The 25,868-nt window shown below is 35.6% G+C and overlaps 3 protein-coding genes and 2 pseudogenes across 3 annotated transcripts; 3 read left to right on the top strand and 2 right to left on the bottom strand.

The window, feature by feature from the left end:
- LOC104756332 lies at positions 1,975–4,927 on the top strand (annotated as a pseudogene).
- Positions 6,224–9,244, top strand: LOC104756342 (annotated as a pseudogene).
- Positions 14,528–16,054, top strand: LOC104736100 (myb-like protein Q). Its single transcript, XM_010456032.1, has 3 exons — positions 14,528–14,874; positions 14,986–15,112; positions 15,221–16,054. The coding sequence occupies exons 1-3, from the start codon at positions 14,528–14,530 to the stop codon at positions 16,052–16,054; spliced, it is 1,308 nt and encodes a 435-aa protein (XP_010454334.1).
- LOC104736111 (cytochrome P450 86A1) lies at positions 16,466–18,713 on the bottom strand. The gene is made up of 2 exons (XM_010456042.1): positions 17,499–18,713; positions 16,466–17,028 (listed from the first exon to the last, which is right to left on the bottom strand). Exons 1-2 carry the CDS (start codon positions 18,636–18,638, stop codon positions 16,627–16,629), a joined length of 1,542 nt encoding a protein of 513 aa, XP_010454344.1. The 5' UTR covers positions 18,639–18,713; the 3' UTR covers positions 16,466–16,626.
- Positions 20,662–24,754, bottom strand: LOC104736120 (ATP-dependent zinc metalloprotease FTSH 9, chloroplastic). Its single transcript, XM_010456054.2, has 13 exons — positions 23,768–24,754; positions 23,610–23,675; positions 23,392–23,526; positions 23,201–23,266; positions 22,921–23,106; positions 22,741–22,827; positions 22,545–22,658; positions 22,335–22,459; positions 22,136–22,244; positions 21,935–22,060; positions 21,523–21,843; positions 21,312–21,435; positions 20,662–21,093 (listed from the first exon to the last, which is right to left on the bottom strand). The coding sequence occupies exons 1-13, from the start codon at positions 24,632–24,634 to the stop codon at positions 20,966–20,968; spliced, it is 2,454 nt and encodes an 817-aa protein (XP_010454356.1). The 5' UTR covers positions 24,635–24,754; the 3' UTR covers positions 20,662–20,965.

The raw sequence follows: 25,868 nt of genomic DNA on the forward strand, positions 1-25,868 counted from the left end.
ATTTAGATCAGCACAAAAACTAATCTTGAATAAGATCAATTGGGCCGATCTTATAGCCACTGTTCAATTAATTTGATTTTTAAAAAGCCTTAGATCATTCCATGTGATATCCCTATAAACATGGCCTTATAAATCTCATGATTAAGAAAATTAGTAACATTATGACAAAAAAAAAAAATAGTAACATACAGTACAGTATAAAGTTTAACACAGCTTATTGAGAACTCGTTATTTATACAGTTATCCATATTTACAAGGTATAATATACGTTAAACATATTGATTAACTCGTTATTTTTATTGTTATCCATATTTTAAGATATAATACATAAATTAACACATTCAAAAAATATTGGATCCATAACATAATAAATCACATTGTTTAATTAATATATAGTTACTTCTAAAATATTCATATGATTTTTCTATATTGACAGAGTAATTGATTACGAAGTTAAATATTCATCCAACTATAATATTTTGGGTTGATTTTAAAGGTTTTGGTATAAACATTTATTCTAAAATTTGAGACTACTAATTGTAAGAAACAAAGATTCATTGGACTCAAATGTGTTGATGGACTCAAACATTGATACATGCCCAACAATGAAGACAAACAAGGCACCTTCCCATTAATTGTATGATTTTTTATTAATAAATGTTAAATTTAAATAATATCTTAATTTTATAAAGTTTTTAATAAATAAAGTAAATGGGTAACTTTGCAACTTTTATAAAGAAATTGTATTAATACTAAAATCAAAACAAATTATTTGGAATATTCATTTTAGAAGAAAGAAATACATTGGAGTAAAAACCACACTTCTTATGTTTTACTTAGGGGTGGGCATTTTAACCGAACCAAACCAAACCGAACCGACCCAAACCGACCCAAACAAACCCAAATATACATTAAAACCATGTGGTTCTATTTTTCCTTAACCCGAACGGTTCGGTTCGGTTTCAAACCGAACCGAACCGAAAACCCAATGTGTTTTTATTTCAATTAATATTATTGTAATTTGTAGATAGGTAACACTAACCCACGATTGCTTCCTCTCGCACATGTTTGATTTTTTTGTTTTCTATAATTTTTCTAACAAATTAATTAATGTAGAATTAGGTTTAATGGTCTCTAATCCTATGTTCTAAAGTAAAAGCCTACCGACGTTAAAGCAAATTCATATCCTCTGTTCCTCACTTCCTCTGTTCCATGCCATCTTAATTAACGTCATCGTCTCTACGGTTTTTCTTTTAGGTTTTTCTTTTCATGATTTATTTAAATTATTCAATTTATAACTTGTTGCTTATTTTAGAATATCAAACCGAACCGTGAATTTATTTGTTAGTGTTACATTGATTAATTTTTTTTGAACCGAACTAAAACCGATCCGACCCAAACCGAACCGAGCATAAACCGAACCGAACACAAACCAAACCAAACTAGCTTTGGTTGAGTTTGGTTAGAGTTTTATGAAAACCGAATAAACCGAACCGAACCAAACCCAAACCGAACCCGTGCCCACCCCTAGTTTTTTACTTTTACTTTTACAGGTAACGGAGAAATACATTCGAAACACATTTATTCGGAAAGAAAAAATTCTGTTCGGACCAAAGATATATTCCTTAAAGATGTAAAATACAGTGATACCATTTTGGTCAACATATCCGTTTGATACAATGTCTATAAGATACACATGATGAATTGTATAATACTTGTTCACGTTAATATTTTTTAAAAAGTTTTCACTATTTGATACAATCCATTAATACAAATAATTTTGATTTAATTTAAATATCTAAATATAAATAAGTAATCTATATATACAAATAAAAAATCTAAAATATACAAACAGAATCAAAGGAACTTAATTAGGATTTTTTCTTGACCGGTTTAGGCATGATGCTACTATATATACACGGTTTCGTTTTCATCTCTATGACTCCATAGAAACTGAAAGTTTACAAGAAAAAGATGCCGAAACGAGCAGATTCCTTTTGTCTCCTCCCATGTCTCCTTGTCTTGTTATTGACTTCAGTCTTAGCAGTCATAGATGATCCTCAAAGTAAAGAAGTGAGTTACGTTCTCGTAATCTCGTACGTATACAAATACAATAATTATCACTAATATATTGTTTCTCTCTATACATGGTGACAATGATGACGATACTTATTAATTCATAAAGGTGTATGTTGTCTACATGGGCTCACTTCCCTCTCAACTGGAATACACACCAACATCGCATCATATGAGTATTCTTCAAGAAGTCACGGGAGAAAGGTGCGATTTACTTGAATCCTGCCTTCTGTAACCATTATTGTGATTAGTTATAATAAGCTTATAACAAGTGATATATACGGATTTTACACGTACTCTAGTTCGATGGAAGGTCTTTTGGTGAGAAGTTACAAAAGGAGTTTCAATGGGTTTGCAGCCCGGCTCACTGAGTCAGAACGACAAAGAGTAGCCGGTTAGTGTTCTTCGATTGAGACACATCTTACGTTGAAATGTTTTTTCAGTTTATTTTTTATGAAAACCCTTTTGTGTTGTTAGAAATGGAGGGAGTTGTGTCTGTGTTCCCAAACAAGAAGTTACAACTCCAAACGACAGCGTCTTGGGATTTCATGGGGTTGAAGGAAGGAAAAAATACAAAGTGAAACTTGGCCACAGAAAGCGATACTATCATCGGCATGATCGACAGTGGGATTTGGCCGGAATCCGAGAGCTTTTCCGACAAAGGCTTTGGTCCTCCTCCCAAAAAATGGAAAGGTGTTTGTTCCGGTGGCAAAAACTTCACTTGCAACAAGTAATATTTCTCATAATTAATTAATATCTCTAATAGAAGATTAGTACTATTGTTTTAGGCAAAACTGATGTGTTCACATTTATGTTTTAGGCAAAGACTGATGTGTTCACATTTATATATTTTAGTAAGTTTTTTTTTTATTTTTTTATTTTTTTTTAATATTTTAGTAAGTTAATCGGAGCAAGAGACTACACAAGCGAAGGCGTCAGGGACAGAGATGGCCACGGTTCACACACAGCGTCCACAGCGGCTGGAAATGCAGTTGCGAATACAAGCTTCTTTGGAATAGGCAATGGAACGGCAAGAGGTGGTGTTCCAGCTTCTAGAATCGCAGCTTACAAAGTCTGCTCCGAGACAGAGTGTACCTCGGCATCTGTACTGGCTGCCTTTGATGACGCGATCGCAGACGGTGTTGACCTCATCAGCATCTCTATCGGGGGAAGGTATCCCAACCGGTACGAAAACGACACGATTTCGATCGGGGCTTTTCACGCTATGGCTAAAGGGATTCTAACAGTGCACGCAGCAGGTAATAATCCGACTCTTCCGATTCCGGCCAGAATCGTAAGTGTAGCGCCGTGGATCTTAACAGTTGGAGCTAGCACCACAAACCGTGCGTTTATCACCAAAGTTGTTTTGGGAAACGGCAAGACACTTGTCGTAAGTAACACTCCCGTTTCTCTGCATGCATGTCATCATTGTACGTATCTCTTTAAAAGACTCTTTTTTATTTTGACAGGGGAGATCAGTGAATGCTTTTGATCTGAAAGGAAAGATGTATCCTCTTGTGTTCGAAGACTATTTAACGAAGGGAAAGATCTTGGTTTCCAGATATCCATTTAGTGCAGAAGCAGCTGTTGCATCCATTATTAGAGACGACTACGAATTCTATGCCGACGTTAGCTCCACGCCCTTGTCTCTTCTACCACCAGACGAATTCGACTCTCTCGTCTCTTACCTTAACTCCACAAAGTAACAATCAATCTTCATTCTCTCTATAAATACCTCTACTTCTTTTGTCCTGATACCTCTGTGTTTGTTTTCTTTCTCAGGTCCCCGCAAGGATCTGTTCTGAAAACTGAGGCAATCTTTAATCAAACAGCTCCTACAATTGCTTCCTTCTCTGCTCGCGGTCCAAACACCATTGCAGTTGATCTTCTTAAGGTATCTTAACATTTTTTTTATGCTTCTGTTTCTTTTTTCTTTCTTTCCTGGTCTGAGTGACAATGGTTGATGGATTGCAGCCAGATGTAACAGCACCAGGAGTGGAGATCCTTGCTGCCTATTCACCTTTGTCTCAGCCAGCATCCGAAGGGGTCGACAAAAGACGTGTCAACTACTCTGTTTTGTCCGGAACTTCTATGGCTTGTCCACACGTTGCAGGCGTGGCCGCTTACATCAAGACTTTTCATCCTGAATGGTCTCCTTCCGTGATCCAATCTGCTATCATGACAACTAGTAAAACAAAACTAACAATCCAGCTTTCTACTTTCTTGTCCCTGCTAGCTAGTAACCTCTTTTGCTTATACAGTCTCTTTATTAATCTTTGCAGCTTGGCCAATGAATGCTAATACAACTGTCGTGACATATACCGATGTCCTTGCACCAACCGAGTTTGCTTCAGGAGCTGGTCATGTCGACCCAATAGCCGCTTTAAATCCTGGACTTGTCTACGAACTGAACAAATCAGACCACATCGCCTTTCTCTGCGGGTTGAACTACACTTCGAAAACCCTTCAACTCATCGCTGGTGAAGCTGTAACTTGCAGTGGAGAGACTTTACCAAGAAACCTAAACTATCCTTCAATGTCAGCTCAAATTTATAAAACTAATAGCTCCTTCACCGTGACTTTCAAGAGAACCGTCACCAACCTTGGTACCCCCAACTCTACATACGAATCAAAGATCGTCTTAAACCGTGGATCTAAGCTCAGTGTCAAGGTCTCGCCTAGTGTTCTTTCTTTCAAAAGGGTGAACGAGAAACAGTCTTTCACAGTAACTGTTTCAGGCAACAATCTCAACCGAAAACAACCTTCGTCTGCAAACCTAATGTGGTCTGATGGAACACATAACGTGAGAAGTGTCATTGTTGTCTACACTGATGATTACAGGTCAGCATAGTCATCATTATCATAACATTGTCGTCAGTTGTGTTTCTTTATTCTACATTTGTGTTTCAATCTTTTTTGATGATTAGTTTTGTGTTTCTTAGTTCACACTTCACAGTAATTCAATCTTTCAGAGCTTTGCATTTTTTTGAGTAACTCCTCCACATATCTTAGAACAAATTAAAAATTAGCTTAAGCCTTCTTTTTGTAACGACCATCCCAAATCTCAAAAAAGAAAATCAATTGTGATAAAATAGTTTTATTTTTTCAGCAAGAAGTCGAAAAAGAAATTGAGCTCAAAATGGATGAGGAGGTCAACCAAATATGTTTCCTAAAAATGTAAATACAATGCAACCAACGTTTTGGTCAACATGTACTCATGAGCTAATCAGCTTGATCACTGATGCGATGCGAACCCACTAAGCTCCGGACGGCGGCGGCTAATCTTCCAAAATTTTGTTAAATCTCTTTAAGTTTCAGAAAGTGTATGAATCCTTCTATGTGGATAAGGATTGTTATATTCCAAAGTTGTGCTATATCCCTTTAACGTCTTAGACTCAAGTGTGTTATATATATATATAGTATGAAAAAAGTTGTAAAATTTTCGAGAAACTCAACCGAAACCGGTAAACATGATCGAAACAGATTTATAACATTTTGGTGCGAAAAATTAGTGGCTCTGGGCTACGAATAGCCACAGTTTATTCTTACTTAGTCGCAAGCAACCTTTAGCCACTAAAAGAATCCACATTTGTTTGGTGTTAGTAAAAAAAAAACGAAAGAGAAAATAATTCAGTTGTAATTGTAATAAATTGTTTTTTTTTCAGTAAGTTTTTTTAAGTAAAAGAAATTGAGTTCAGCTCAGATGTATCAAAAATTGATATGTTTCCTAATTATGTTTCTAATTGATAATTGATAATTGATACTTGTTTGCCCCAAAATAAAAAGATATGTTTCTTAATTATGTACATACAATGATACCATTCTATTTTTTTCGACATACCATTTGTCACAAAAAAAAAATCACTAGGATAATGGTAATCTAGTTTTTTTGGTCATATGATACCATTTGATAATTGATACACCTATCATTACATATATGGTAATATTATTTTCTATTATAATTAAGGGACAACTAAAGAAACAGAATCAGAGGGATTTAATTAGGATTCCTTTTTTTCTTTTAGGTATATATACATGATTCTACTATTTCATACATCCTTTCAATCTCCATAGAAATTGAAATTTAATTCTTTTTTTTTTGTTGGGCAAACTAGATTGAAAGTTTTATTCACTTGTAAAAAAAAAAATGGCTAAACGAGCTTCCTTTTGTCTCCTCCCATGTCTCATTGTCTTGTTTTTGAGTCCTGTCTCAGCAATCATAGATGATCCTGAAGAAAAACAAGTAATAGTCTATATATGATTGTCATTGTCAATATATTTTGTTTCTCGTTATTTATACGATCTATCTTACATGATGATGATAATTATTCGTGAAGGTCTATGTTGTCTACATGGGTTCACTTCCGTCTCGACAAGACTACACACCAATGTCGAATCACATAAGTATTCTTCAAGACGTCACCGGAGAAAGGTGTGGTTTTATTAATTCATTCTTTAATCAATGATGGTTCATAATTAGTTTACGTTATAAGGATTATAATAAATGATATACACATATATGTATATACTCTAGTTCAATCGAAGGTCGTTTGGTGAGAAGTTACAAAAGGAGTTTCAATGGGTTCGCTGCCCGACTCACTAAGTCAGAACGAGAACGAGTAGNTTTTTTTTTTTTTTTTTTGTCAACAAAAGATTAGCTCAAACGAGCCAATGCTTAGGGAGCCGATTAGTGTTCTTGTATTGATAAACATTTCAGGTTGAATTTTTTGTAAAAGGTTTTAAATACTTATTGTGTTGTTAGAAATGGAGGGAGTTGTGTCTGTGTTCCCCAACAAGAACTACAAACTCCAAACGACGGCTTCTTGGGACTTCATGGGAATGAAGGAAGGAAAGAATACAAAGCGAAACGTGGCCACAGAGAGTAATACTATTATAGGAGTCATCGACAGTGGGATTTGGCCAGAATCAGAGAGCTTCTCTGATAAAGGTTTTGGTCCTCCTCCTAAGAAATGGAAAGGTGTTTGTTCCGGTGGCCAGAACTTCACTTGCAACAAGTAATTCTCTTAAATATTATAACGGACGATTATTCTTATTATTCTAGCTAGGCAGAGATATATTTGATGTATTTTGTAATGTTTCAGCAAGTTAATTGGAGCAAGAGACTACACAAACGAAGGCACTAGAGACAGTCAAGGCCACGGTACACACACAGCTTCCACAGCGGCTGGAAACGCAGTTGCGGACACAAGCTTCTTTGGAATAGGAAATGGCACGGCAAGAGGCGGTGTTCCAGCCTCTAGAATCGCAGCTTACAAAGTATGCACCATGACAGGGTGTTCCTCTGAGTCAGTACTGTCTGCGTTTGATGACGCGATCGCAGACGGTGTTGACCTCATCAGCATCTCTCTAGGGGGAGACCACCCCTCCTTGTATGAAGAGGACACAATTGCAATCGGAGCTTTTCACGCTATGGCCAAAGGGATTCTCACTGTGCACTCAGCCGGTAACTCTGGTCCGGATCCGGCCACAGTTGCGAGCGTAGCGCCGTGGGTGTTATCTGTTGCAGCTACCACCACCAACCGTAGGTTTTCAACCAAAGTTGTTCTTGGAAATGGCAAGACACTTGTTGTAAGTATTAGTAACACTCATTTTTATTATCATCAGAGTATATTTGCCTCATTATATTACCAATGACTCTATATATATTATGTTTTATTAACAGGGGAAATCAGTGAATGCTTTTGATCTGAAAGAAAAGAAGTATCCTCTGGTGTACGTAGATTCTATTTCAGAAAATTCTATTTCAGAAACTAACATGACGGGAAAGATCATGGTTTCAAGATATCAAAGTATGTCAGAAGTAGCTGTTGCAACCATAACTACCTCCAAAAAAGACTTTGCAACCATTAGCTCTCGTCCCTTCTCTATTTTATCATCAGATGACTTTGACTCTCTCGTCTCTTACATTAACTCCACCAAGTATATAAATATCTTCTCTCTATTTCATTATTATTTACATTTTTGTACCTTCTTTGTCTTGATATCCACTGTGTTTGTTTTCTTTCTCAGGTCACCGCAAGGATCTGTTCTAAGAACTGAGGCAATCTTTAATCCAACAGCTCCTACAATTGCTTCCTTCTCTTCTCGCGGTCCAAACAACATTGCAGTTGATCTTCTAAAGGTATATAACACGTTTATGCTCTTGAATCTTGATTCTTCTGTTTTTTTTCTTGGTCTGAAAAGACAATGGTGGATGGATTGCAGCCAGATGTAACAGCACCAGGAGTGGAGATTCTCGCTGCCTATTCACCTTTGGCTTCACCATCTGCCGATAAGAGTGACCCAAGACGTGTGAAATACTCTGTTATGTCCGGAACTTCTATGGCTTGTCCACACGTTGCAGGCGTGGCCGCGTACGTCAAGACTTTTCATCCTGAATGGTCTCCTTCCGTAATCCAATCTGCCATCATGACAACCAGTAAACCAAAAAAATCCAACTTTTAACTCTCTGGCAAGTAAATCTTTATTGACAATCTTGTTCTTATACATTCTCTCTTAATGAATCTTTGCAGCTTGGCCAATGAATGCTACTGAAACTGGAGTTGCATCGACCGAGTTTGCTTATGGAGCTGGGCATGTCAACCCAATAGCCGCTCTTAACCCTGGACTTGTCTACGAACTGAACAAATCAGACCACATCGCCTTTCTCTGCAGCTTGAACCACACGTCAGAAAGCCTTAAACTCATTTCTGGTGAAAACGTCACTTGCTCTGGAAACACCTTATCAAGAAACCTCAACTATCCTTCTATGTCGGCTAAACTTACAAGTTCTAATAGCTCCTTCACGGTGGATTTCAATAGAACTGTCACTAACCTTGGTACCCCTAACTCTACATACAAATCAAAGATTATCCTTAATCACGGATCTAAGCTCAACATTACGGTCACGCCTAGTGTTCTGTCGTTTAAGATGGTGAACGAGAATAAGTCTTTCACGGTGACTGTTACTGGCAGTAATCTCAGCGTAACACCACCTCCGTCTGCAAATCTAATATGGTCAGATGGCACACATAACGTGAGAAGTCCCATTGTTGTTTATACTGATGGTAACTGATGAGGCATCAGTTTCACCATAGTCATCCATCATTATAATATTGTTCTTGTTTTTGTGGTTCTTTAATCTAGAGTGTTTTTGCATCGATTTGAATCAATCATCGTAAGATTTCAATTTAAGCATTCTCATTAAAAAAGTGCATCAACTGAGTTTGCTTATGGATTGGAGCTGGTCAGGTCAACCCATTAGCCGGTCTAAATCCTGGACTCGTCTATGAATTGGACAAAACAGACCACATCTCAAATTAGAGTTACTACTCTAGTCTTCCAAAATTAGAGTTATTGGGTCAGATATAGTTTATAAATGGGCCTCGATCTAAACTTCCTATATAGTTGCAGAGAAGTCAACCTTCTTCTGTGCTCTTTACATAAACTACCAGTAAAAAGTTAGAACTACGTACATTTACATATTTTAATTGACCAAATGTCTAGTAATAAGTTCAATAGCATTTTATTTTGTTAAGGTTTTCTACAAATTTTTAAAGCGTCTAGATTAAAACCATTTGCAATTGCAATTGTAACCAACCATCATATATGTAGAAATTAGCAGATTAATATATCTAAAAAGAAAGATCGGGATCTTTAACGAGAGAAACGATTTTACCTAGCAGTGCTACTGTGCTAGCGACAGCGAGGAAGAGCAATGATAACGGCGGATAACTTCATCTTCACAAAAGAGAGAACAAATGATTAAATTTCTCAATTTCTGGAGAGATGAAAAGTTTTTTGAAAAAGTTTTTTTTAGCCAACTCGCATGTTAGTTATGCACTCTGAGTGCTAGTTTCTGCTATAAAAATGCTCAAATGTTGCTATGAAAATGCTAAAATGTTGCACATAAAACTCATTTAAAATGTCCATAAAATGCTTTAACTTATATTTATATAGTTAGAACTTGTAAACTAACTTTACAAGTGTATAAGCTAATCAAATTTTACTAAGCGAATCAATATCATATTTAAGCTTTTTTTATGGGTGAAAATTTTAGAGAAATAAAAAATTCGAATCAAACAAAAGAAAGACGGTGGAGATCTCTGGAATTCGGATTTAACGACCTACTTTTTAATTTAGTTTACTGAAAGTACATAATGTTATTTTGACATCTATGAATTCTTGAGGTCTATTAATTTTCTTGTAACGTTAATTTTGTCTCTGTTTCTAGAAGTTGCCAATTGTGGATCTACTGACTGGCAATATGTCTATGTCTATTTTGGTCCATGACCAGTGTGTCAAAATGAATATAATAATTAATTAATCACTTAATTATTGAACCAAACACATATAAAAGTGTATATAGAAACGAAAGATTACTAAAACCAAAAATAGTTTCAGAGAACGTTAACAATTAATTTTTTGAATATATATTTGTGTATGAAGAACCTGTGGCAAATACAATTAGCATGAAGATGATCACAAGTTTCACAACCTGAGAGAGTTTCATTTTTCTTAGAACGAAAGAAAGAGGTGTTCTAGAGATTTTTTTTTTCTTTTCTAGAAGTTGAGTAATTAGACTACAACACTAGACTCTACTACTATTTATAATAGAAAAGATGTACCGTCTGTCAAATTATATATACAAACCGTCTGTTGAATTATATGTAGACAAAAATGATTTGTGTAATCTCTCGAATTCAGATTAATTGACCTGCTTTTATTTGGTTTAATGAACACTGCTTTTAAATTGAGTTTTTGGATTTAGTTTTTAGTTTTTAGATTTTAGATTTTAGTTTTAGATTTTGGTATTAGTTTTTTAAATGAAAAATCTCAAAAAAAAGGTTTTTGGTTTTTGAGAAAAATTAACGTAAAGAATCAAAAACTAGATTTCCTAAATTATAGAACAATTGAAAATCTAGAATCGTGAATGGAAGACTATAACAAAATAGTTTCCCTAAATTTTAGGAAAACCAAAATTTTAAAATCTTGATTGGTATAAAAATGAGATTTTGAAAAACAAAAACCAAAATCTCTCTCAAAATCTACAAAACATTCAAGGCCTAAATGATGACAAAATTTATGTTTTGCATAGTTTCAAACCGTATCATTGTTTATAATGATTGGCATGAAGTTATTCGTCATAAAATTATTCAATATGATCATATATATTGTAATGTAGACATGTAGTTTTGAGGGGATAGAGTTAGTATTTGAAGTTTATGATTTATAATTTAGTATAATGTAGATAGAAAAAGGTATTATTATAAATAGACAACAAAAAAGGAAATATTTGTAAAAAAATAAAGAAGATAGGTATTTTTGAAAATATCGCTCTTTAAAAGAGTTTTTGGTAAAATTATTAATAATTACTAATTCATCTTTCTTTTGTTTAATTCCAATTTTCTATTCCTCTAAATTTTTCACCCATTAAAAAAACACTTAATTGTATACTGATTTACATGATTTTATATTTTGTTACCATTTGAATCAACACCTAGATTCACTTAGTAAAATTTGATTAGTTCATACATTTGTAAAGTGAGTTTACAAGTTTAAGTTTTAACTAGATAAATACTAGATGGTTGCCCATGCAATGAGTGGATGATGTACGTTTAGTTGTTTATTTATTTTTATTGTATGTGATTATGATAGAATTACACATATATATATGTACATGATTTGATTGTTTGATACATATATTTAATATGATTTACATTAAATTCTATATAAATATGAATCTTACGTGTAAGTGTTCATATATGGCAACAAATTAGTCATTTTTTGGTTCTTGAAAGGTTGAATAAATATAGTTATTATTTACAATAAAATCTTGTTAATCTTGTGATGAAAATATTATTTTCTGAAAAAGTGGACGAAGATAACAAATTTCATGTTGTTGAAAATTCCTAAAATATATCCATTATGATTTACATATTTAGTACCTAATATTATCTTTTCTCTATATATTTTTTTTTAAGCGGTTTTCTAACATCATAAAACTGAAAAACATATTATTTATCCAATTAATTTCCCAATAACATATTGCATTTACGTAATCTCTTACATATATTTATAATATGAAAAGTATATTAACAAAAAAATAAGCAAAACATATGTAAAATATAAATAAAACATAAGTAAAACTTTTTTTTTACATATGTCATATCATCTTGTTTTATTATCACGTTAGCATTTTGTTAGTTCATTATAAGATCTTTTTGTATAAAATTTAAATACAAATTCTTAAGTTTCATGTGATTTTTTATCTTCTTTTCAAACATATAGTAGATTATATAATACTCTATTAGTACAAATAAAGATTAAGAAATATGAAATTGAGTTCATATATAATATTTAAAAAAAATTTTATGTTCCTCTAAAATAGATTTTTTAGTGAATTTTTAATTAAAACTTAATGAGGTTAATAGACTTTATATACTAAAATTTAATAGAATAACATATGTCAAAAAAACACAGCAAAGACTCTAGCTATGGCTTACCAATACAAATCCGACTTTTTTTAATGCTGTAAAGAAAAAACTAGTGGAAGATAATGAACGAAGTGGTTTCCATCAACGCCTTGTACGGAGGAAGAGTGTGGATTCGTTTGCCGTCACCAGGATCTTCTCCCATATGGTTGCCCTGGCGTAAACTGCTACTGTTTGCAGTAATTCTACAAAAATTATCTGAAATTAAAAGTTATGTAATGGCCAATGGGGTATCCCTAAAGTCTAATAAATTTGAAACTTTCAATATAACTTTTTATATCATCTCTCTCTCTCTATTTAATTTGATTCAGATTCTCTGTTCTATTCTTCAAAAATTTAAACGCTGTTTAATGAGGGCAAATTATACAAGACGAACCTTAAGTTCTGTTGCCGCTGTAATTACCAATAAATCTTCTTAAAACTGGAGAAAAAAAACCCTAATTGTTTTTGGTGTATATCAATCATTAAGCCCGACTAGTTTGTACAAAGGCCCAGTAAACCAGTAAGGAAGCACAAAATTGAGCAGAATAATAGTTTTTTTTTGTTACAACTGAGCCGAATAATAGTTAATCACTTAATTATTGAACCAAAGACAGATAAAAGTGTACATATAGAAACGAAAGATTACTAAACCAAAAATTAATTTCAGGTAGCAATTAATTTTTCGAATATATATTTGTTCTGTATGGGCTTAGAGCATCATTAGTGGGGATTGCTCTTGCAATTACTCTTATTAAAATAATAACAAAAAGAAGAGAGAAAGTAAAAAATAAGAGTAATCGTTGCTTGGTGGAGTATCTGAAGAATCGGTTCTTAAAGTAAAGAGACATGTGTCAGTTATTCACTGGTACATATATTAATAAATAAATAAAAAAGAAATATGTATAATAAATTCTTTTTTTTTTGTTTTCTGAGTAACGCTTACACGTTCTCGACTAAAGATGGTCTTAGTCGCCTCCTAAATTTATCCTTCGAAATAATTGTAGATTTATAGTCAACTAAAATTAATTAATTTGTTGCATAGTAACCATGTTTTTATTTGGCACGGCTCTGTAAGTAACCATTGATTTTCTCTCCATTAAGGCATTAACCACTTTCGTCCGTTACAAATTTACAGAGTTCTCATTTCAAGAGTTCCTAAAAACCCATTTATTCATATTTTACGTCAAAGTATCTGCACGAAGATGTGAGTGTCTTTTCGAAATCTTAGTATTTAGTTTAAATAACCATTAGCTAAAATTAGCCCACTAATCTTACCATCTTTTTCTCTCTTTTATTAACTTCCACTTAGTTACTGTCGGGAGATAGATTGGTATTTAAAAAATTGGTATTTCATTTCCCCTTAGCTCATTTCACACCACTTAGCATATACTATGCATAGTTTTAATATTAGCTCAACTATTTTAGTATTAGCATTTGCTATAGATATATAATTTTTGAGTGAATGTGTTAGTTATGTAGCAAAGTGAAAAAAAAAAAAAAAAGACTGTTGCCAAACAAGTATTCTTTTACTAAATATTGTATATTATTCTATAAATTGACAGATATAGTCTTTTGGTTGTTCGTAGATATTGTCTTAGTAGTAAGAAGACACATCATATAAAGTACAATAGGAAATTATAGAGGATTTTGGGAAACTATCGATTTGAAAATTTAGTGACTAATACGTATAGATCCTCATAGTAACAATCAAAAAAAAATATCAATATTTTCTAGTTATCAGATTTTGTAGTCTTCCTTGCTCATTTCTTTTCAACTTCGGGGGTGAAAACTACCATAGCTAGAAGGTTTTTTATTTTTAAACAAAAGGAATTTAATGGGTCATTCATTGGTTTGATTTTATATAGAAACTCATTAAGTTCTCTCATATTCCTTATTACTAGCTAAACTCTCTCCTTTTGATTTGTGCTCTCCTCTCCTTTCTACTAGTTAATCTTTTCTTCTTCTTCCTTTTTTCCATGGAAGACCGGCGCTTTGTCCATGGAGCTGCGCCGCCGTTGACAGCCGTGGATAGATTCTTGTACGGCCAAAAGAATGATGCCTTGTGCTCCAAGAAACAAGAGTGTTCTAGAGACCAAGCCATCGTGAAGACGAAAATGTCGATGATTGAAACTAGAAGCAATAACAAAAAGAACACAACGTTTGGGCCGACGAGGGAGAAACACTTGGTCCTTAATGGCGGTAACAGAAGCCCTATTGGAGAAGTGGTGACTACTAAACGTGCAGCCAGATATTCTCAAAACAATACGAAGAAACGACCGTACATGAACCTCATCAAAGGGCAATGGACAGCGGACGAAGACAGGTACATATAGATCGATAAATGTTTATGTAGATTGATTCATCCATGCATCTATACAAGAGTCAAAAAAGATTTAGTATATGCGTTTATTACTACGAACTTTTATATGTATAGGAAGTTGATAAGGTTGGTGAGGCAACATGGGGAGAGGAAATGGGCGATGATATCGGAGAAACTTGAGGGAAGAGCTGGCAAACAATGTCGTGAGAGATGGCATAATCATCTCCGTCCTGATATAAAGGTTTATATCTAGATCTCTCTCCGTATAACTTAGTTTCGTCTAGATCTAGGGTTCTGACATAAGTCCCTCGATCTCTTTTTTTTTATTTTGCCAAAAAAATAAATTCAGAAAGATGGATGGAGTGAAGAAGAAGAGAGGGTTCTTGTGGAATCGCACATGAGAATCGGGAACAAATGGGCAGAGATAGCTAAACTTATACCAGGACGGACTGAGAACTCTATCAAGAACCATTGGAATGCGACCAAACGACGTCAAAATTCAAAACGCAAACACAAACGCGAATCAAAAGCTGATAACAATGATAGCGATGGCTCTCCCTCAGCTAAAAGGCCATGCATTCTCCAAGACTACATCAAAAGCATCGATAATAATGGTATTTACAAGAACAACAATGACGAGAACAAGAATGAGACCACCATCAGTGTTATTTCTACACCTAATCTTGATCGTCAGATCTATTCTGATGGAGATTCCGCCGCATCGTCCATCCTTGGCGATCCATATGACGAAGAGCTGGATTACCTACATAACCTTTTTGCAAACCACCCGATATCTCTTGAGAATATAGGTTTGAGCCAAACTTCGGATGAGGTAACTCAATCTTCATCATCTGGGATCATGATCAAGAGCCCTAACCTAAACTTGCACAACAACTTTGGAACTCATCATCAAGAGGCAACGATCGCAGCTCCGGCAAGTACACCCCACCTTGCGTCTGATATGTACATATCTTATTTGTTGAACGGTACGACGTCGTCCTACTTGGACACTCATTTTCCGTCATCCTCATCTTCCACGTCATCCACCCCCATAGAGCACGGAGGCCACAACGATTTTCTTGAGCCTCAAGCTAACTCTACAACTGAAAGAAGAGAGATGGATCTGATAGAGATGCTCTCTGGTTCTATTCAAGGTAGCAACATCTGCTTCCCATTGTTCTAGCTACCCTCATGATCATGTGACGTTACGTTATATGATTATTCTATCTATATCCTTCTCTTCTTTTGTTTAATAATTTTGTCCTTTAAGTTTCTCTGAACTTTCTGTAGACCATAAGTTTCAAGCTGCATTTCGTATCAAAATAAATCAAGGTTCATGTCCTAGATACTTTGAAGTCGATCTTTTTTTTTTTACGAATTATAGATAAATCCGTCACTTTTTTTGGTTGTTCTCATCTTACGTTATGTTGTTCAAGTAATTAAGTGGTTAATTTGAATTTTAGAGATTAGTGTGAAATTGATTTCCACTTACGTTACGACATTAGTATTTATCTCTATTTACGTCCACTAATCGTCTTATATTTGTACTCAAGTTAAACCAGTAACCTTTTTATTCAAAAAGAGTTGAACAAACTTAACAAACAAAGGCACAAAAAGTGCATATATATATATATATATATATATATATATATCATAATACGTATTTTTGTAGGTGGAGAAAACATTGGAAAAGTAGGTTGAATAAACTTCAAATGATAAACATATTTACCATAATACCCTTAATTAGTATTTTAATCATGCAACCACCTCACCACGAGGTTGCAAGTAAACACGTAACCCGTTCTTCATGAAAAGCGTTAGCGACATCTTTTGCTCGACGCGGTGACCGGGGACTGGAAACAGCCGGTAACGGAGGAGAACGGCCGAAGCCACCGACTTCATCTGATTGTAAGCTAAGTCTTTTCCTAAGCAAGTCCTTGGTCCGGCGTTGAAAGCTACGAACTTGTAACCATCTTTGGGAGTCTCGAACCGCTCACCGTCGGCTGTGAGCCACCGTTCCGGACGGAACTCGAGACAGTCTTCGCCCCAAATCGTTTTCATCCGTCCTATCGAGTAAATCGAGTAGGTCACCGTAGAACCTCTTGGCACGAAAGTCCCGTCCGGCAAAACGTCGTCGTCTACGACGTACTTGAAATCCTGCTTATTTGAAACGTTACGAATACGTTATACATAGGCTCTTTATTACAGTATGAAATATGAGGACAAGAAACCTTACAAAATAAATGAGGAGTAATTTTGCGTAAATTTTGCCATTTTCTTTTTGGTAAAAAATAGCTCAAATTAAGTAAAAGTTAATTATGTTTGTAACAGTCATTTGATTCTAGCTAGAGCTTAGGGACTAATAATTAGAAATCTGTAATATTCATCTGAAAAAGGACAAATTACGGAGTTAACAACTAGTCAACTACAAGCTAGACATAAATCAGGAATTTCTTTATAAGAAGGGCGTATACATATTAAGACATGAATCAATATTAATATAATAATTTATTATGTTTATGTTAAGTTTAAGTCTTTTATGCAAATCTCTCCTGGCCATAAGCGTTACGTATGTTGTTTCCAGAGACGAAGTAATTAAATAATTAAATGATGGATTAGATATTCACCTGAGGCACAGAAGGGTATAAACGCAGCGTTTCAGCCAAAGCAGCCTTAAGGTAAACGAGCCTATCTGCCTCGTCGAACTCTAACGGCTCCTCCGTCCACTTCTCTTGATCATCGCCACGTGTATCCTTCAAAACCGTCGATAACTCATCAACGATCTTCTTTTCCACCTCCCGGTTATTCATGACGAGCCAGAAGAACCAGCTCAAGGCCACAGAAGATGTGTCACGACCGGCGAGAACAAAGTTGAGCGCGATACGCTGAAGAACATCAGTCGGAAGAACGTTGCCGTTTACGTCACGTTTCTTCAAGAAACGAGACAAAAGATCATCGGAGGGAGAGTTTTTCCTAGCGTCAATTGCATCGTTCATGTAAGTCTCAACGACTTCAAGACTCTTCTTGAGCTTATCCTCCGATCCAATACCCATCGCTTTCTGAATCCTCCACAAGAAACCGGTGTAGAGAAGCCTCTTTAAAGTAGCCTCGGTCGCTGTGTCAAACGCGACTGAAAACGGATTCTCCGGTAGATCGAGAGAGAGCGTCTCCGGGTCTTTCCCAAAAGTGAGACCACAAATGTTGTCAAAAGTCAACCTCAGAAACAAATCTTGAAGATCAACCGGTTTGTTGTTTTCGACTGCCCGGTCTAATATAAGCCATAACCGGTTCTTGATAGTCCCGTTAACCCACCGAGCCATGGCTTGTCTAAGAGTTCTAGTAGTGAACTCAAGCGCTGCTGTCTTACGTTGCATGAGCCACGTGTCACCGTCGCTGTTGAAGATCCCTTGTCCTAACAGGTCGTGGAAAGCAGCTCGCCACATCGGACCTTTAGGGTAGTTATCGAACCGTGTCTTAAGGATATGCTCGACGTTTTTGGGGTGACACGTCACGGTGTAAAACCCTTGCGTCTTGGCTACGAAAGGTATCACCATGGTGCATGTTTGATACGTACCACCGGTTGCTCGGAGATTATCAGCGATCCAATCGTGAATTCGGCTCCGGTTTGCGATTAGATACGGTAAGCTTCCTACGAACGGTAAGACTTTGGGACCCGTTAGTCTCCGGGACAGGAAGTAGAACCATAGAGCGTAGACTGATAGCGCTGCCACGGCGTAGCCGGTTAAGATAGAGTTTAGAGCTTCCATTTTCCCGGTTTATGCGGCTTATATTGTCTTTGTTGTATGGAGAGATTGATGAGAGAGCCACATATGGTGAAGGAGAGGGATGTGCGTATATATATAATCAAGAAATCATAGATATATTATTTTAATATCATGCTATAGTAAGAAATGTTTTATTTTGTTACAATTAATTAGGAGTAAGTGGTTGGGAAAATTAAATTTGGGTCGATAAGATGAGACTATTGTGTGTATAATTTGGGATAATAGAACACGAAAGCAAATAAATTTTCTCGTTATGGCTATTTTTTTTTTCCCATTTAAAACATCGATTATATGTTATGATTTTTCTTCCTATGAACTAATATGTACTTGTAATATTGTATTATTGTTTCACATTATACATTTTTTTTTTTTTAACTTGAGACTAAACGAAAATATTTCGTGAACATAAACTAGTTATGGGCTTACTGTTAAATAAAAATGGTTCTTATGTTATTGGCAAACTCAACTTTCAAGATCAGAATTTCCAGCAATGTATAACCAAAAATGAAAGCATATTACAGTTTTATACAATAGTAGGAATTTAGTTACAGCTAAATACTAATATTGATCCTATATATAGAAACGAGATACAGTATTTTCTTCGAGAAGAACCACCTATAAAAGATTTGGTCAATGGCAGTTAGCCCATTCTAAGAAACAGGGTTTCCTTCGAGCCGAACACTTGTTTTTTTGTGTGTGGTTAAAAGTACTTATGCACTTGTGATAATCAATGTTAAGGAAATACACAATTCAATGTTAAGGATACAAAATAAAATAAACGAATCAATATTAAGAAACGCAACGGCAAAAAAAAATCAAAATTGGTAAAGATCATATGTGGCTGAACGTGAGCGTTATACTCTATAGTCTATGGTCTGTCTATATATAGGATTCAAGTTTTCATTATCTTTATTTGTCGCGTTATACATATTGTTAGTAACATAGTCTGAGTTTTGGTCTTAAATTCAATGGATTTTTAGGGTTAAATAGTCCACAATGTTGTACAAAGGCACTTGAAATGTTTGACTGAATGAATATACCTCCTAACTAATAATTCTTATTTTGTAAAACTTATAATACAAACAAACTAATCAATAACTAATTTTTTTTTTTTCCATGAAATATTTTAGTCAAAATTTCAGATCACCCAATCCCAAAAGGTAAACCAGTTTCCTTCTTTCGAAACTTAATAACTCTAAATAATAGTATATTTTACGATGGTAAATAAAAAAACTAAATAATTACGTTGTACAACAACGGTCAACGAGTAAGACCAACACAAATCCATCAGCTCTTAACAAAGCCCTGCTTCGTTGCAACGGCACGTGGGACGTTCACATTCATCATTATACCATCAATCTATTCTTCTCCATGCTATTCATAATCTCATCATCATCACTCATCAGCATAATCAACGCATACATACATTACATACACATGTCAGAGAAAAAAAAATAGAAAAAAAGGATAAGACACTTGTGGAGAGCGCATGTCACACCGATCCAACGGCTGAAGAGAAGACACACAGAGCACAAAAGTACAAGACAACAAGAATTAATGGCTTCTTTGATTCTAATGTCCTTTGCTCCGGCCACCGTGAGAGTATACGCCACGCGGGGCAAAGGAACCACCACCACCACCAGGCACGAAAGAAGAGAAGAGTATCATCGAATTCGTTCTCGGCAGTTTAACGAAGCAAGATCAGTTTTACGAGACTGATCCTCTCCTCAAGAAGGTTGAAGAGAAACAAGGAACCACCGTTTCTGGCCGGAAAACCGTTTCCGGCGACAAAAACTCAGTGGCAGTGTCACAGAAGAAGAACGACGGCTTCGGTGGCCTCTTTGCCAAGAAATGAGATAAACTTTGTGTAATCTATAATCTATGTACTCTGCTGCCAATTCTAAGTTGATAATGATAAATATATACAAAGGCTTCAAAATGTTCTTGAAATCTCACGTCTTATATCATATCTGATATACATTCATGGCATTTTGGACATGATGGATTCATCTTTCCCATATGAAGTTGTATATTAACAGAAATGGTCTCTATATATACAAGTGGAACAACAATAATACAATTGCCAATAACTTTGCAGAAAAAAGGTAGCAAATATTACAACACATGCTCTGTTTAATACCAAGTAAAAAAAAAAAGCTTTTTCTTTTCTATACATACGAAGTCATTGATGGCCAGGACTCGCCAGAGAGGTAGATAGATTCTTTCTAGCTTTTTAATTCTGTGGCAGAGTCATCATCAGATGCTTACACAAGCCTGCCCTTAGAGAGATACAAGAGGCTTTGTAGATGTTAACTGGAGCTAGCTTTTGCTGGAAGCAGAGCAGCTTGTTTTCCTTTGATAAACATAGAAAGTTCCTCTGAGGGAACTACTCTATTTAACCATTTCTGCAGCTCCTCACCTTCTACTTTCTCTTCATCTGAAACCATGTACATGTTTTCAAAACAGAGTCAACTATTCCAAGAGCTAGATTATGAAAAAAGGCCATCAACAAGTGATTCCAACGACAATATCATGCTATGTCCTACTTTACTTGGTCACATGAGGATACAAAGCTCGTGTTTTTTTTCACAAAACTGGTTCCATGTTTTGTTTCAGTGAAGACAGTATTAGTTTCCAGTAGTGTAATGTGTTTACCTTCCAGTTGAGCACCAAGACCTTCTAATACATCTGGATTAGCACGAACAACAGTCAACGCAACTTCCAGCGCAGATTGCAACAAATTTGTCACCTCTCTTTGAACAAGATCAACTAGATGCCCCTGTGAATTAAGTCTGACATGTTAAGTTTGGTTTCCATTTTGAACAAGATTAACTAGAACTAGGAGCTTAATGAAGGATAGAGTTACCTGATCTCTTCCCCATGGTGAACCCCCAGAGTCATCAATGCCACCAGAAGAAAGTGTAGATACAGAGACGGGTCCTATTTTCTGGTTGAGACCATATTCAGCTACTGCCTTATAGGCCATGTCCGTTGCTCTCCTGATATCATCAAGTGCACCTGTTGATATACGCCCCGAGTAAACAACCTCTTCAGCTGCACGACCTCCAAGAAGTGTTACCAAGCGGCCATGCAACTCATCAATGAAAAGCAAATATCTGTCTTCATGCGTTGGAGGAATGTATGTAAAGCCCAATGCCCCTCCTGATCTTGGTAATATGCTTAATTTCTAAAAACACCAAGGGTTAGCAGAGAGCATTATAAAAACATGTAAACATTAGTATTAGGCCCTTTCCAAGAAGCGGTTCTCATTGCTTTACCTCAACACGAGACTGTCCAGGAAGAAGACTTGCAACAGCTGTACCAACAACAGCATGTCCAGCTTCATGCCTTGCAACCACAGCTTTCTCACTACCTTTTAGCCTTGCTGTCTTCTTCTCTATGCCCTGAAAGAAACTATGCGATGTAAAGAACAAATTCTGTAGAGCTGTTCAACAGATTCAGAAAGAATAGGAGTGTACCGCTATAGATCGCTCAACAGCCTGAATGAAGTCAATTTTTTCAACCGTCATCTTGCTCTTCCTTCCGGCTAGCAAAGCAGCTTCATTAACCAGGTTTGCAAGGTCTGCCCTATAAAACCAAACATAAAAGTTGACTAGATATAGAGTAAAAAAGCAGGCAAGAAACTGTCGGGTCAAGAATAAAAATACAAAGTTTTACCCAGTAAAACCGGTTGTCATTGAAGCAATACTAGCTAGGTTGACATCATCTCCCAAAGGAAGCTCTTTCTTTGAAACATGCACTTTCAAAATGGATTCTCTTCCAACTTTGTCAGGTGCTTCCACCTGAAAAAAAGTGTCAGATAGCGTTGATAAAGTATATTACACTGCATGATCATTATAAGTAAAGAAAGCAAGATATTCTACTAACAGTAACGACACGATCAAATCTCCCAGGCCGACGCAGGGCGGAGTCTAAGACATCAGCTCGATTGGTAGCTCCAAGAACAATTACTGCAGAGCTACTGTCAAAACCATCCATCTCCTGTAAACCAGTTTCCGACACATAAATGGATAATGCAAAGATCATGAACTTTAGCATGAAAACCACATGATTACAAACTTACAGTGAGCAACTGATTCAAAGTTTGCTCCCTTTCATCATTGCTGACCATTCTGAATTTACCATCACGGCTTTTTGCGACAGCATCTATCTGAAAAGTGAAAGAAAACAGATGAGTTTTTCTTTGAGATTTACATAGTTACAAAGTACAGGATGTAATTTAACAGTAATAACGCATTCGCACCTCATCTATAAATATAATTGACGGAGCTTCCTTCTTGGCCCGTGCAAAAAGATCCCTTACTCGTGAAGCACCCATGCCAACATACAACTCGACAAATTCACTTGCAGAGCAACTTATGAAGGGGACATCAGATTCCCCAGCAACAGCTTTTGCAAGAAGGGTTTTCCCTGTTCCAGGAAGACCGACCTACCAAAAAGGGAAATAAAGCCATAAAGATAACAACCAAACATTGCGCATAAACTCTACAAAGGAAATGGTCAAACTGCATTATATAACCTACCAATAAGACACCACGAGGGGGACGAGCACCTAAACGGGTATACCTATCAGGATTCTTGAGAAATTCCTGCAACAGTTAATTAAGCCAAGCGTAAGAGAAATTAACAAGGTTATCAAAAATATAGCTGTAACAGAAAGATTTGACAATCATTTCAACAAAGTGCAGCATCTTTTAGGGACAGATAAACCTACCACAATCTCTTCTAGCTCTTCCTTTGCTTCATCAACACCAGCAACATCTGCAAATGTGATTGTTTCACCTTCAGTAGAAACTTTTCCCCCACCAGGACCACCAGACTTGCGTGTCCTCAGCTGTCCCGTTGTACTCTGTGTATACCTCATAGCTTTTAAGGGAAGTGCACATGACCTTAACTTAAAAAACCACATTACGGTATCATGAATGTGCAAACCTGAGAAAAGCTAACAGGGAACCGGTGGAGAAGTCCTGCAAGCACTGCGATGTAAAACAGAACTATCTGAAACAACAAAAACAACAAAAGAAGAAACCTTTATCAATTTAAGCTTTTTGAAAAGTTGCCAATAAACCATTACAATGCCATGTCCTTACCAATCCAGAGTTGAAAAAGCCACCAGAGCGCTTATCCGGCGACCCGAATTCAACATTATTCTCGAGCATTTTCTCATACGGTGTCTTGATATCTCTCGGCCTAGTGGTGGAATACACAACCCTTTTAGTCGGAGTCACACTTCTAAGCACAGCCTCAGACGACTCAGACATCTTACTACTACTAGTACTAGTTTCACTCTCTTGCAAATTCCCATCATCTTTCAACTTAAACAAAACATGAACACCATCCACCTCCACTTTCTGAACCTCATTGTTATTAACCTTACTCAAGAAATCACTATACGGCACACTCATAAACGTCGTCTGTGTCCGAGGCTCCGAACCAGGTAACGGGATCCCAGGCCTGAGCAATCTCACCACAAACATAACAATACCCAATTGTAACAACAAAACACCAATCTCCTGTGCTTGAATGATCGGTTCCCATTGCCATTTCTTCCCTTTAGACCACCACATCCCATTCTTACCTTGCTTCCCTCCTCCTCCTTTCTGCTTCGAAGAATTCGAATTCCTCTTCCCTTCTCCCTCCCCACTTCTCCTCTCATTCGAGCTAGCTTTCTGATCACCTTCTTGACAATTCACAATCGTTCTACTACCAATACTACTCTTCTTCCTCGGAAACCCTTGCCAAAGATTGAACCTTTCATGTTTTCTCGACCCAGAAACTGATTGAGGAAGAAGCTGAATTGAATTGGAAACAAATCGATACGGATTCTGACGAAACCCTAAAGACCGATCTCGGAAAAAGCTCGAAGCATGCAAATACAGTAAACTACTTGTACTACAACAAGTTGAGAATCGAAACCTATCTTGGATTCCTGAACTTAGCAATTCGATTGTAGACATTATTATTATCTTTTTGGAACCCTAGAAATTGAGGAAATCAAAAGGAAGACATTGAAACACAGTTGTGTTTTAATCTAATCTTCTTTTTTTTGGTTCACTACAGAAACACGAGGTTTACTGGGAACAACGATTTCGAATTTTAACCGTTGGATTTAAGTAAGAGAGATATCTCCACCGTTGATAACGCCGGAGTTCGGTTTTGTAAGAAAGATTATCTGAAGGTTAGAATCCAGTGTTGTGAGAAGTATAGTAAGTAACGGTGTTTACGTGACGTGGAGAAAATATAGTGGTTAATGAGATATTCAGGTTTTTTTTCCTGACCACAGGTTTTTAACGATGGATATGGGCCACCAATCTGATTTATTTTTGGCTTCTAGGGCTCTCAGAATGGGCCAAAAGATAATCATTTCTAGTTTCATGGATATCATTAATTTAAAATTTCTGAATATAATTGTCACAAACACACATAAAAGTTTGTGTTTACAACACTGTAATCTTTTTTTTTTCGTCTAAATAAAAAATGTAACCTAGGCTCCTACTGGCTACTGGTAACCCATTGAAAAATAAAAAGGAACTAATAAAAAAAGAAAACATAATTATAAAAGGAATGAAGAGGAATGAGTACAGAGAAAAAATAGAACAAATGATATGGTAAAAGGTAACAAAAAAAAATAGAACAAACAATAACATAAAAAAAATATTAAAAGAAAAATAAAAATAATTTTTTAATATCATCAAATTTTTTTCTTTTTACAATTTATTAGATTTTTGCATGAATTATTTTTTAAAATAATAATTAATTTATTTTTCTGTTTGTTTCACATCAAATTTGGAGAGAAACAAATTTATCCTGCGATTTCAAAAAAAAAAGGAACGCATAAGAATATTGTGGTTCTATGTTTCAGAATTTGGAAAATATAATATTTTACTAATAAGTGGTAACAAAAATAAGGAACAAGTAGGAACAACACATTTCTTTCTGTTTCTTTTCTAAAAACTGGTTACTAATTGGAACCATAATTTTTTTTGTGCTAGCTTGGCTTGTAGACATAATTAGTTTCATAATGGTATAAATTTTTTCCCACCTTTTTTCTAAATTCTGTAATTAACTTAATTACCAGAATATTAGGTTTGTGTTAAACATAAAAAAACTCATTTTCTGTTTTGTCGTTTTGATGATCTCTTCTATCAAATAAACAAGAATGTAAAATAACAAAATTTAGCAAACTTAAAT

This window comes from Camelina sativa, chromosome 2 (assembly GCF_000633955.1).
Source record: "Camelina sativa cultivar DH55 chromosome 2, Cs, whole genome shotgun sequence".
NCBI classification, from domain to species: domain Eukaryota; kingdom Viridiplantae; phylum Streptophyta; class Magnoliopsida; order Brassicales; family Brassicaceae; genus Camelina; species Camelina sativa.